Source organism: Crinia signifera, chromosome 1 (genome assembly GCF_055691185.1).
Source record: "Crinia signifera chromosome 1, ASM5569118v1, whole genome shotgun sequence".
NCBI classification, from domain to species: Eukaryota; Metazoa; Chordata; class Amphibia; order Anura; family Myobatrachidae; genus Crinia; species Crinia signifera.
The window spans coordinates 117,093,976-117,108,626 of record NC_139217.1 but is presented as its reverse complement, the minus strand read 5'-3'; the positions used below and the strand labels follow the sequence as shown (position 1 = coordinate 117,108,626).

At 43.1% G+C, this 14,651-nt stretch overlaps 1 protein-coding gene across 1 annotated transcript in view; it reads right to left on the bottom strand.

The window, feature by feature from the left end:
• Positions 1-5,330: 5,330 nt before the first annotated feature.
• Positions 5,331-14,651, bottom strand: part of GUCY1B1 (guanylate cyclase 1 soluble subunit beta 1) — an 81,227-nt gene continuing 71,906 nt past the window's right edge. The window contains exons 13-14 of the mRNA XM_083172233.1: positions 13,343-13,469; positions 5,331-9,553 (exon numbers count right to left, since the gene is read on the bottom strand). Coding sequence (XP_083028359.1) covers positions 9,548-9,553; positions 13,343-13,469 — 133 coding nt within the window. The 3' untranslated portion in view covers positions 5,331-9,547. The remainder of the gene's footprint in view (positions 9,554-13,342; positions 13,470-14,651) is intronic.

The following is a 14,651-nucleotide window of genomic DNA, read 5'->3' as shown; positions in this document are numbered from 1 at the left end:
TTTAATTAGTGTCTTAATAAATGTACATGAATTGTGATACCCTACTGACCTTTTAGTTATTTTTGTATTATAATTCATAATTTCAACCCACCTATAACTACCTCCAAGCGCTCCACAACCTCTCTTTTTTTCTTCTACATATATTTCGAGGAATTGACAGCTGGAACCACATACACCCCATTTTTTGGCGCCCACTTCTTACCTCTAGTAAGAAATTCCCTCTTTTTTTTATATAGTGATATATGTGGCCAATAGTATTTGTACACACTGAGGGCCAGATGGTATCAAGCTTCAAAAAGTGATCAAATGGAGAGTGATAAACAGCCAGCCAATCACCTCCTCCTGTCATGTCACAGGCTGTGTTTGAAATATAACAGTTAGGAGCTGATTGGCTGGTTGTTTATTACTCTCCAATTGATCACTTTTTGAAGCTTGATACATCTGCCCCTGAGTGATATAGGCTGCTGATGTCACCGGGACCGGCTAAACATGCAGGTCGTTTGGCTATATAGTCAAATTGACCTGCATGTTCAGAAGACAAGCAATCATTGTTAACGATGTGCAGTAGTCGTTAATGATATTGAGTGCACACACGAGACTATATTGTGAAAGATATCGCTCAGAGGCCCCTTTCTTAGCGATATCTCTCTCAATATCCTCTAGTGTGTATGGTGCTTTAAGCTGGCCACATGCCTAAAGATTTATTGTGCAATCTGGCTGGTTGGAACAAAAATCTGGTAATATATGGAAGCAATTGGCAATTGACCATTTGCTCCAAAATACCAGAAAACTGACAAAAACATCCATTCCAATAATCTCATATCATTTGGAATTAACCAATTTGTCTGATTAACCATTTTTGTCTGTTCTTCAGTATGTGGGAGCAAATTACCAATTATCATTTACACCCATATATTACCAAATTCTTGTTCCATCCAGGCAGAATGCACATTAAATCTTTAGGTCTATGGCCAATTCGTCAGCATCCAACTGGTGGTCAGAATACCGATGCATCCCTATGGAGGGAATCTCAACCTAGTATATTTACAGCTCCTCTGTATAATTTTATATTAAGCAAATTATAGATGTTACTTAACGGCAGCCTATCAGCGCTGAAATAACATCTGTAATTTGCATAATATTAAATTATACAGAGAAGCTGATTGGTTGCCATGGGGAACATCTCCTCTGGTTCACTTCTCCACCCGTATCCCGCTTCATAGATGTAACCAATTGTCTATTACCACTTTTTCCCCCCCCCATAGAATGTATGTATCATATCTGTTCACTTCCAGTCCCCATTTTCTGTTATGTCTTATGCAGAAAAGTAAGCTGTAACTTGGTCTCCTAATTTTGTTTGTGGATGTATAATTCTGCTTATCTGTATGCTGCTCTATTGAATATCTTTATAACTTAATTTGTTATATAGTGTTTTTTTTTAACTAGGTGTAGCACTTTGAACAGTTTGTAGTCCTTTCTAAACAAAATATGACGATGATAATAATAATAATAATAATAATGCAATGTTCAAGATCCACGTTTGCTGCTTTTTTCTTGATTACACTGTATATAACTGGCCTACATTCTATAAAATGTACAGCCCTGACATTATAATGGGCATCATTGAGCATTTGACTTATTTTGTACAATATAATTGAAGACTTCCGTTCTATTGAGTCTCATACACCATGGGCCAAGTGTAATAGGGTGCAATTTTTTTAAAAGGTGCCATTTTTAGATGCCTAAAAAAACGTAAAAAACTACATTTGGCCCCTTACTGTATGTACAGCTGATAATACAGCATTGTGGGCGGGATGTATTAAAATACATCGCCGCCCTTCGCCGCCCCCCCCCGCCGCGATGCTGCCGCATATGTACTAACATATGCGTCTGGCATCGTGGTGCGGTGACGGAGTCCCCTCACGATACCTGTACACTGGTGTGCGGGGGGTCTCCGTCACCTCCCTGCCGCCACGCTCTCCCCTCACGCCGGGGACAGCTATGCATGCTGTCCCGGCGACTCCTCCTCCCCCCTGCAGCCGGAAGGATGTCCGGCTGCTTCACTAGGGGAAGGCAGGGCTTACCTTCCGGGGTCCAGGAGGATCCTTCAGGAAGGTAAGCCAGAGGGGGGGTCGGTGAGGCGGCGGGTTTGCGTCGGCGGGCGGCGAAAAGAAGCCCATAGGCTTCTATAGGGTATCGCCACCCAAAGGTGGCGATACCCTTCAGTGCGGTATCATTTTTGATACATTGGAAAATGCGGTAAAACTGGGGTTTTACCGCATTTTCCATTTGATACATCTCACCCTGTATCTTTATCAGGCATACAAAATATGTTTATTTACTGTATACCAGATCATTGCAGAGAGATACGTGATCGTGTTAGTTATAAATGTGGCATTACCCTTTTCTGACAATTTAATGTAATGAAATGTTGTACTACACTAAAGAGAATAGATTGTTGTAGGGTCATGAAATCTAAAAGCATGAATGTAACATACAGCAGTGTGCGTCGTCTTGTACTGCAATCTGAATATAAAAAAAACTGTGAATAACTTTACTAGGAACAGATTAATCTCATCATAAATATTTATTAGTGAAGTAACAGACAAATGGTGGAAAGACAGCATAGAAAATGAAAAATATATACTGTAGGTTATCTGTCCATTTAGAGTGGTCCAGATAATGAAATTTCATTTAGTCTTTCAGCAGCAAGACTTTATCAAGGGGATGCTCAGCATCAGTCACATCAGTCATAACATTAAAAAATACCTCAAATGAAAGCATAAAATGAATAACATATGTCACTTCTAGGAGTAACCCGGGCATGTTGCCCATGCCTAGCTGCTTCCTCAAGCAGTAATGCTGTGTACACACTGGGGAGATATATTGCTCAGCCATATATGGCTGAGCAATATATTGCTCAGTTTCTACTTTACATCAGCGACCAGAGATGGTCGCTGATGAAAAAGAAACTGCCGGGGGGAGCCCGGCAGTGGTAATCAGCTGGTCACAGGAGCATGTTCCTGCGACCAGCGATCACCACAGGGGCAAAAACGGGAGCGCGCACCCGGCGATATATCGCCGGTGCACACTCCCATTGCGGGCAATATGGTCTCTCAGCGACCATATTTCCTGCGATTTTTCACAAAATCGCCCCTGTGTGTACGCACTTTTAGAAGTGATTTCTTACATTGCCAACATTATTATATCAGATCAAGCCTTGTTGTTTCACACAATTCCCGTAGCTGGCTGTGGAGATCCACATGTTATCTCTCTAAGCAATCTCTGAGCTTTTTCAAGCTTATATTAAAATAAAATGTCTGGAATGACTTCCTTCACAATACTGAACATTGTAAAGTTCTAATCTTATTTTGGGAAACGTCCAAGATAGTTTTTAGTGGGGTAGGGGGATATTATTTATTTTGTATGCAGGAGTGTTAGAGGAGATGTTCGGTGAAATTTACTAAGATGGGAGTTGTATTTCACATGATATGTTGCTATGGGCAACCAATGAGTTCTACTTAGCACCCTCTAGAAGAAAATAGACAGGATCTGATTGGTTGCCCAGGGCAACATCCCATGTGAAATACAACTCCCATTGTGTATGCAGGAGTGTTAGAGCGGATATTGGGCCTCATTCTGGTCTACACCATCCCCAGCGTGGTCGCACAGGGGACCAATGCTGAAGCACTGCGCATGTGCATATTCACTTATGCCCATGTGCAGGGCTTCTGTGTGGGCTCCTTTGTCGACCTGCATAGTTGGCGTGGAGTCGCACAGATGGGGGGTGGGGGGAGGGAGATTGAGGAGGGTAGGAGGCGTTCACCTGCGTTTCCTGGGCGTACCCATGAAAACGCTGCAAGCGCGGGAAGACACCTGGACAACAGCCGCCCGCCCAGTTTTTGCAAGTCTAGGTCAGCCCAGAATGACTTCGATTCGCGAGCACTGTAGAAATCATTAGATGGTCGGCGACCATTGCATACCCTCCAACATGATCCATTCCATTAGGTACAAAATGCTCTGTTTCTGGACTTCCCTGCCAGTGGCAGTTACAGAGTTGGGGCTGCACCACTGTCCAATATTCAAAAAGGGGGGGTCACACCTACCACCTCAAACATCACTGTCCTGGACTCACTGGCAGTTTAAGTGACACCACCCCCCCCCCTTGAATTTTGGAAGTCGAGGAATAGAGCATTTTGTACCTAATGGAATGGGTCATGTTGGAGGGTATGCCATTGAATAATTTTGGGCCCGCATTCTACCCTGCCAATGGATGTTTATGCAGAATATCCATTTACAGTGCAGCGGGGATATTCGCAGGGTGGTGGGGGACAGGCAGGGGGCGTTACAAGGCTCGCTAAGCAGCAAAATACTGCTGCTTAGTGAGTCAACCAGAATCAGGCCCTTTGTATCTCCTTGCAACTATGCGAAGGGATGTGTTATAAAAACACATGCCCTCGCATGTCCCCCAGCAGGAGAAATCATTCAATGGTCACTGACCATCGAATGATTTCTCCTGGACTTGCAATATAAGTCACGCCGCATTTACAAGAGAATGCCCAGCGTTTGCATGGGGGACATCCGTGAAACACTGGGCATTCCCATGGATGTGTACATTATGGTTTATGCCAGAGGTTCCCAAGCACGGTCCTCAAGGCCCCCCAACGGTCCAGGTATTAAGTATATCCATGCTTGGCCACAGGTGACTTAATTAGTCAGTCTGATTTAACTATCTGTGCTGAGCCATGGATATACCTAACACCTGGACCGTCGGGGTGCCTTGAGGACTGCGTTAGGGAACCTCTGGTTTATACTATGCCATATCTGTAACAAATCAATATAAATCCATTTACCTGTCATTTATGTTGAATTCTGACATTTTTAGTATGGGATGGCAGCTCACCCCTTCAGTGTAAGACTGGAGCACTATTTCTATGTATTATTACACACATATACAATCAGTTTACTGATCACATGGTATCGATGTGTATACAGGACTGCTACGGACTTATAGCACTTCTGCTACATTTGGGATCAGGATGTCGCATCTCATGCACATTTAATATTTTAGATGCCGACCCTCCAATCCCATACAAGCAATGCTCACAGGGGATGAATATCGGTACACATTATTTGGCTGTTCGGGAGCGGTTCCCTGATCAGCTGAGTGATCGCCAAAGTGTGTACCCAGCTTAAACTCTAAAGTTGGCGGGATTTGTTAATAAAACACTGTGACTGACACTTCCTCATGCACTGAGGAGGATCCGACAAGAACACCTACAACAAGACGCACAGCACCAAAAGAAATGAAGTAACAACCACACAACGGACATGTACCAGTACCCTTATTTTATTTTGCAAGAACAGCAAACAATTATATTATTCTTTTTATAAATAATACTTTACGCTAGACAGCCCATAATATTACACTCAGCAATATTCAAGCCCCACAAGCATCTTTATTTGGCACATATGTGGCACATGTGTGCAACAAAAAAACCATTGCACCAATTTCTGCTCAACAGATATTAGTATTTTACATGCTTGCCTTGGTGAAACTCAAAACCATAGTTACACACTGCCTTATAAGGAGCTCACATGGACTTTCACGTTCTTTAGCAGCCTAATCACATAACAGAAAGAACCACAATGAAAATGGATGCCAAGGTTGATTTGCTGCACCAAGCGTTTAACGATATTAGGTGACTTAGTCACTTGCATGTTTCTTCCAGCACAATCATGCCTGTATTCATATAATAAGCATCCTTATTCCATACTGTGAACTCTGTTGCACCAGTTGCTGTATCTAGATGCTTCTATCAGTCTCATGTACAGTAGGACAGATGCATTTTTCAAAACATTATTGCTTGCTACTGCTAAGAACATATACTAGAAATTATTATTTTTTGCAATAAAATATCTCACCCTTGAAATCGTAAAATCAGGGCCTGTCGGAGGCCCTTGTGATTCCTGAGATTTTATTTCCATTGATGTATAATTTATGCTGGGCAAGTTGGAATCTGACTGAGACAGAGCAAGTGTGATAATTGAGGAACGTGGTACAGTATGTTCAACATTCCTCAGGTCAGGGAGAATACAATGAGGGCTGAAGCCAAGGAGTTATAGCTAGAACCTTGGTGGATTGTAAGCATGTGACAGGGAATAGTGGCTTTCAGTAGATGAGTCATTGGATTCTGAGGGTTGTATTAAGAACGTTTACATAATGGTGGAATTCTTCAACGTTATCATTCCAAGAGCGCACACTTTAGAGGATCAGTCAGTGTGATGTTCTTCTTTCGTTTACAGATTAAACAGTAATGTCTTTTCTAAATGTATCAAACACTGTGCCTTAGGAATGCTTTCCTATGCGTTTTGGGGTATGGATCATTTGGTCGACCATAAGTTGGTCGACAGTCATTAGGTCGACACCACTAGGTCAACATGCTGAAAGGTCGACATGGGTCTAGGTTGACATGGGACAAGGTCGACACAAGCATTAGGTCAACATGTGCTAGGTTGACAGTCAAAAGGTGGTCATGGGGTTTTTCACAGTTTTTTCCCCCGAATGTCAACACAGTCGACATGGACACAGGATAAAGTGCACCACGTCCCCTTGTATGGCTCGCCATGCTTCAGGCTCGGTGCCTTGCTGCGCTCGGCACAATATTTTATTCTCCCACCGCGCCCTAGTGGATGGTAGGGCATGAAATGCCACCTGTCTGCACATGCCGGCTCAAAAAACAGTGAAAAACCCCACGTCGACCTTTTGACTGTCGACCTAGCCCATGTCGACCTACTGACCTGTCGACATTATCACATGTCAACCTTTCAGTATGTCGACCTAATGACCGTATCCCACGTTTTGTTCTCAAAACCTCACATCAATGTGCATCAATTAGAACTACCCAATATGAAAAAGCAATGACATTTTTTTTGCATGGTATGCAATGTATTACGCAGAGTAGAAATTAAAATAATAGTCGTTACACGGACTTGGTGGTTTATATATCTTGCCTGTCAAATTGCTATATATAATATATAGCAAAAAAATGTGTTTCTTGCTTTTTGTACAATCCAGCCTCCCGAGCATTTCATATATAGTGCACTCATAACAAGCTGGGTCCCTTTAGGTACTTTAAAACAAATATCAGTGCCCACTTGGCCACTATACTGTACCATAGAAATAAATACTAGCCTAAATCTTTAATGGTCCAGTGTAATTCTATGTGAAGTATGATAATCCATATTGGAAATACCTGGGGACTGAACGCAGCAGGTGGCGGGGCAGCATCATGGAGTCAATGGCGTAAGTATGGATGTTTTTACAGCAACTGGACACTTGTACTACACATAGGTGTCATGTAGGAAACAAACATTTAGAAATGGTTTATAGTCTACACCAAAATGAACTAAATACCATAGCAGTTAATGGAACAATCTAATACAAAATAATACAAAAAATACTGTATGGTCCAATATGAAGGTTGTATTTTATATATAGATATCATGAAATTCTCTAAAATATGGCACATATTTAAAATATACTATAATACTTTTATATTGATAAATATTTACAAGCTTTGTATTCATTGTGTCAAAAGTACATATCTCACTATAACTAGGATACCCTGTTAATAAGGACTCATAACTAAAATACATACCATATACATTTATATTATATACATTATTGACAGAAAGGACTATCACTCAGAATGTTCAAAATACTAGTAAACATTAAAAAAAAAGTGATATAGTTGGTTTATAATTTCTGTGAATGTGTATGTTACAGATACTGCTATATATGAGGCTTGGATATAGATTCTCTATACAGTATGTGCATGAAAACATGGCTGTGCAGATACACATAAAGGGGAGGATGTAATAGCTTGCGAGAAGCAGGAAGTGTGAGTCTCACATTTAATGTAAAGCGGCAATCATTTACATAGCAAAACCAGGATGGTATTTCCGTGTAAATGATTGCCACTTTAAGAATCATGGGAGAACTTGCGCCAACGTTCGCACTCACTGCTTCTCGCCAGCTATTACATTCCTCCCTAAATGTTGCCAGACATCAGGTCATCTGGGTTTAACCTGCACATGAATTTCTCATTAGTTTACTTTAGATTGTTTGGCTAGCCCTACAGTAAAACCGATACCCACAATATCCAATTTCTGATTTGCTCCATGGGGCTATATTTATGAAGCAGGGGCTTTTACAATTTGAAAATTTAAAGCGCCATTAACATTCATTGTAAAGCCTGTCGCAACGTAACTATAGCCCTCTAGTGTAATGTATACACAGCTCTCTACCATTATTCACTGATCAGTATGTACTGTGTTTATTCACCGGTGCTGACAAAGGAGGTAATTCGGGTACATTCTCACCATTGCGAATTTGCAACGGTGAGCAATGTTTCGCAACTTTGCATGCGCATAAACATTTATGCGCATGTGCAGCAGCTTGGTGCAAGTGGCCACGGCAAATTAATTGTTTGCCGGTCGCTCGCACACAGCACTGAACGCCCGCGAAATGCTGAGCGTTCCCATGGAAATGTGCCCGTGATGGGGGGGGGGGGGGGGATGTCAGCTGCCCGCCTGCTTCCCATACAGGGCGCTTGCATATGTAAGACACCAGAGAGGTGTCTTAGATCTGTGAGCGCAGTAGAAATCATTTCATGATCGGCGACCATCGAATGATTTCCTCCCTGCATGCAGCAGCGAATGGATGTTTATGCAAAACATCCTTTTGCATGCGTGCGTGGAAAGTTGGCGTGCGAGAGGGGGGGTGGACGGTAATGTGGGCGGTGTTTGGTTGACTTTGGATCCCTGTATCGGCAAATGGTTTGGAAAATATCCCAAAGGCTACAATGAATATAGCCAATGGGACCAACATTTTAGAAGCTCAGAACAGCCTATTAATACTCTCAAGCAGTCATTCTGGCAAACGTCTCCTAGTGGCCAGTCAGGACCTGCTATAACTAATGTCTATGAAGTGTAGGCATCCAATAATAAGAACAACGCTAAACAACAGGATTAAATTAATTATACAATCTGTGCACAGGCAGGGATATCCTTAAAACCTGGACTGTTGGGGTGTCTTGGGGACCACTAAGTTAAATTACTCTACCTAGTAATATAACACAAAATGCACCTTTTTATAGGCTTTTATAAGTACTTGACGGACAGATTACAAGTTGCCACCAGGGCAATATCTGAATATATTACTTGCCAGTAAGTTGCCTCATGATCAGGGCTGTTCCCACCGATAGTTTTTATGTTTGCCTATAATGTCACTACCTTGTTGCTGGTTACCTCTCTGGTGCTGAGGAACGCTGTGGCGCCTTATAAAACCACCACAAAACTCATATTATAATAACACCAATAGATCACTGGAATATTCACAGTAAACAACACAACTACTTTTTGCAGATTTGAATATAACATGGAAAGGAAGCACACAAATGTTATTTCCCAAGGTCAGCTGGAAAAGTTCTTTGTAGTATAAGTTGATTTTCCCTGGATTCTCATCAATTCTTTTATATTGCACTTACTCCTTAAAAACACAAAGAGAAACAAATTGTAATAAGTATAATGCGGGTGTTGCAAAGATAAAATGTGTCCATTGCAATTATACTCATTCTCAGACATAGAACCACCACAAACATGGACATACATATATTGGACATACAAATAGGTTTTATTGCAAACTGATAGAACACTTTGTAGTCAATTCGATTAGCCATAAGGGGGGCAAATTGCTGTGCCTGGAAGCACCAGTAATGGCATCTCCTGCCACTCCGTCATAAGGGGTGTTTACACATGGAGCAAATTTGTGCTATTTTCTAAGCAATCGCAATCTCTCATTCTGAACCACTACCCGACCTTTTTTTGCTTAAGCAAAATAGCTTAGCAAAATTGCTTAGCACAAATCTCTGCATGTGTATGTGCTCTCCATGGGAGATCTTGACACCAGCAAAATTGCTTAGCACAGATCTCTACGTGTGTATGCCCCTATAGACTAATCTCACCCTGTTTTCATAGCTCTTCGTATGCAAACAAAAATCAACAAGTCCAGAGCTACCGTAAGTGCGGACTAGTATTAATCTATTTGAATGGACCCCCTTGTCTCTGGTATATTATGAGTAATAGATGCATTTCACTGGAATCACTGGGATCAGTCCAATTGTGGGTGAACGGTGAGAATTGCCATTACACTCCTTGCACACCATGTCATCCGGAATGTGCACAAATTTGTATGCAAGCCTATGGGGCAGTAAACACAACCGTGCAAGTCCAAGCTGCCGTAAAGTGCAGCTGTTGCACTAACTTGCCGCAAGAACTTTGCACAAAATTGGATTGACCCCAATTACTGTATTGTCTTTTCCCAACCACTGGTAGAGGGTGGGAATATGTTTCCCATAGGGTGGGCTAAATCTTGCCTTTCTTAAGGAATGATGGGTGTATTTTTTAACAGGCTGGTTTTTCCTTTGCAATCGTCACAAAATGTAAAATCCCATCCCTAAAAACATAGCAAATTGTTATCTTTGCAGAATGTATACAATTAATATATTTGTATATTTGTATTTATATAATAAATTCCCTTCAGAAACAGCTTCTTTAAAAATAAATAACCCAGACCAGTGACGTGCGGTGAGGTCATTGCCTGGGGAGGCACTGATCTCCCCGCACGGGACCACAGGCAAGGGACCCCTCGTCTGCCCGCATACCATGCTATATGGTATATGCAGCGGCCGGGCACAGGCAGCAGGGCGTACATGCGCCCCCCTCCCCCGGCGGACTCACCTCTCCTCGGCGGTGACAGCGGCTATCTCCCAGCGGCGCCGGACTCCACGCTGTCGCACTGCTGCATCCTATCCAGGTGGGCCCTGCATGTCTGTGATTGGACAGCGGATCCATCACTGGATCCGCTGACCCAATCACATCTGGGGGCGTGCCTTCATACTGGTGCCCCTGTCATTGCGGCACCAGTATGAGTGCCGCTTCCCCATTCATTTTCAATGGGCTTTTACAGCCCATTGCTGCACCCTGCCCCCTGCCCTCCCCTACCCGCCCCCCGCTGCCCTGTGTTTTAATGTTAACAGCGGGAGGCACCTCTCCCGCTGCCTCCCACCCTCACATGCAGCAGTGTAAGATGGTAGGAGGCAGGGGGAGAGGTAGAAATGAAGAAAATAATAAAAGAAGATATATAAATATCTTCTTTTTATTATTCACATCATTATGACAGGGGAGGCACTGCCTCCCCTGACTGCACGTCCCTGACCCAGACCTACAGTATACATGAATAGTGGATACGGATGGTGTAATGGTTAGCATTACTGCCTCACAGCGCTGAGGTCATGGGTTCGATCCCCACCATGGCTCTAACTGTGCGGAGTTTGTATATTCTCCCCGTACTTGCGTGGGTTTACTCCGGGTACTCCGGTTTCCTCCCACAATCCAAAAATATACAGATAGGTTAATTGGCTTCCAACAAAATTAACCCTAGAATGTCTGTGTGTGCATGTACATGTGGTAGGGAATATAGATTGTAAGCTCCACCTGGGCAGGGACTGATGTGAATGTTCAAATATTCTCTGTAAAGCGCTGCGTAATATGTATGCGCTATATAAGAAACTGTTAATAAATAAATAAATAATGCTAGTCTGGACACCTGCCGCTGAACTGAGGCGAGTGAGAACAAAGCAAAAGAAAGCAAGTTAATGTGTGCCTTGGGACAGCAGGCAGCACTGCAGGGGGCAGTGGTAACATGAGCAGAGATACCTTTGGATAAGAGAAGGGTGTGTCCAAACTCAAATCTATATTGCAGTGTAAAATAAAGCTGTCCAGCATTGGTGGGCTATGTGCAATAGCACCGATGTTACCCAACATGCAAAAATGCAGAACTTGCACCCCTTGCATTGCAGCATGGTTTGTTGCAGATGGTATACGGTCACTAGGTCGACCACAGGAAGGTCAACATTCATTAGGTCGACCACTGAAGGTTGACACCCTTAAAAAGTCTACATGGCTTTAGGTCGACAGGGTCATTAGACCAACACAAGCATTATGTCGACATGGGGAAGGTCGACAGTGAAAAGGTCAACATGGGTTTTTTATGTCTTTTTCTGAGCCGACATGTGCCGACAGGCGGTATTTCATAACCTACCATCCACTAGGGCATGGTGGGAGAATAGAATAGCATGTAGAGCGTAGCGAGGAACCGTGCCCGAAGCATGGCGAGCGCAGCGATCCATGAGAGGAGACGAGGTGCACTGATACGGTGTCCATGTGGACAAAAAAGGAGAAAAACCCATGTCGACTTTTGGACCGTTGACCTTCCCAATGCCGACCTAATGCTTGTGTCAACTTAATGACCGTGTCGCCCTAAACCCATGTCGACTTTTTGAGGGTGTCGACCTAAGGCCTGTCAACCTTCAGTGGTCAACCTGATGAATGTCGACCTTCCTGAGGTCGACCAAATGATCCTAACCTGTTGCATATACATTACTTGCTTTGCTCCTCGCACCTCAGAATCAGCCCTTGTGCCTGGTAGCTAAGAGCAATGTGAGACTCCTACACTAACCAGCCACACCAGTATGCCACTACTCCGGCCACAAGGGTGGGACCCCACTATTCAGCTGGTGGGTCATTTGCTTACATTTTAATTGTCCACTTAAAGTATAATATAAAGTTTCTTGCAGGGAATATAAATGTTAATCACACAAATGACATTGAGAAGTGTATTTGGGCACAAGTACATTGTAATGACTCTGTTGTGGATCATTTGGCCAACCCTATTTAGGCCGACCACTATTGGTCAACAAGCAAAAGGTCGACCCATGAAAACACATGAAAGGTTGACATTGACAAAAGGTTGACATGATGAAACTGTCGACATGGAAATGGTAGGCATATGAAAAGTTTTTCATTTTTTTGGGGGTGTATATGTCGAAATCTGCCGACATGGACACCATATAAGTGTACCACGTCCCCTCACATGGCTCGCTGTGCTCGGCACACTATTATAATCTAACTCTATGCCCACTTGGATTGTGAAGTAAGAACAAGTCTTCGTTTAAAAAATAAATCATGAAAAATTAAAAAAATAATGTCAACCTTTTTATGTGTTGACAATTAACATGTCAACCTTTTACTAGTGTTGACCGTTTGTCATTGACGACCCCAACATGTTGTCCTTTTTCATGTGTTGATCTATTAACTGTCGATCTAATTACTGTGGACCAATCAATACTCATGAATCATTCCCATGAGAATGGTTTAGAACTTCAAATTTAATACAAGCTGTAAGATGTGTGGATACCTGCATGCAGATTAGCCATACCTCTGGTTCTGTGTTCTTTCTGGACAGAAACCACACTTGCATCGGGTCTGTTTTCCCCTTCATGCTCACAGGCCCTCTGTGCTGTAAGTGGAATTGAGGGTCAGCATTATCTGGACTCATAAGACATCTGTAAAATCAGAAAAACATGGTTCTTACTGCAAAGTGTAATATACAGTAGCATAGTTCCAAAATGGCTTATGAATAATACAACTGTGTATATACTGTATTTAAGTAGATTCAGAAACAAGGAAGATTCAGAAGTGCAGCATATATTTTATTGCATGTACACCATACTTACCTACTGTACAGTAGCTCTTCTTTCTCCTCTCCGAGAGAAGCCTGGAGAGAAGACACTGGCATGCACATTGGGGGCACGGATGGACTCAAGCCCCTTTGTGGAGGGGGTGGGGCTAAAATGACACAAAATGGCGTCATTTTAGCTCTGTCTCCTCCCAGAAGCTCCGAGATTGTTGGTATCTGACTCAGCGGCAGATTGGGATGTGTGGGTACTTGTGAACCTTTCCGGGGGTTTGAGAGCCATCTGATTTTCAGGACACTCCCCGCTGTTTCAGTAGGGTAGGCAGGTATGATATATACCTAGTTTGCATCCTATTTGTGCATTTGGCAGCATTTTCAGATGGGATGATCATGATGGATCTGGATATTTCTAATGACAAGCTGGTTGTTTGAGGTCACATGTCCTCAATTTCTTCCACATTCAAAAGTGAAATTTCTAGGTGTGGACGAGCCCCTGACCCCTACTGGCTGCTGTCATTCCACCAGTGCCTGCTCATGCAACCCATTGCCACTTACAAACAGCACGGTACTGCCTGCCCCAACTGCAGCATCAGCAAACAGCTCAGCCAGCAGCTGCAGTAGGGAGGTGGCAGTAGGAATAAAGCCTGTGAACAGTCTGCACAGCTGCTGCACACAAATAGACGGGAACCATAATGGAGCAAACCCTCAACAATCACATCAACCGCTGCTGTAAGTGCACCATACCAGAAATTAACACTTACCTTGTTTTTGCCACGGTTATGTCCAAGAGAAACCTTTTCCCACCTATTTGTGCCCTCACTTATCTCTCCAATATCTCTCTGACCCCTTTTTATATGCTCTTACTTATCCCTGAGATGTCCTTCTAACCCTCACATATGTCTGAAAATAGGAATTTGGTGCTTACCAGTAATTCCCTTTCTCCGAATCCGCAGGGGCACTGCAGTCATATAGATTGGGGATAGAGCTGGTGTACTGGTGGAGTCGAAATTAAGAAATTGAGTGTGTGGCTGGCTCCTCCCCCTCTGTCCCC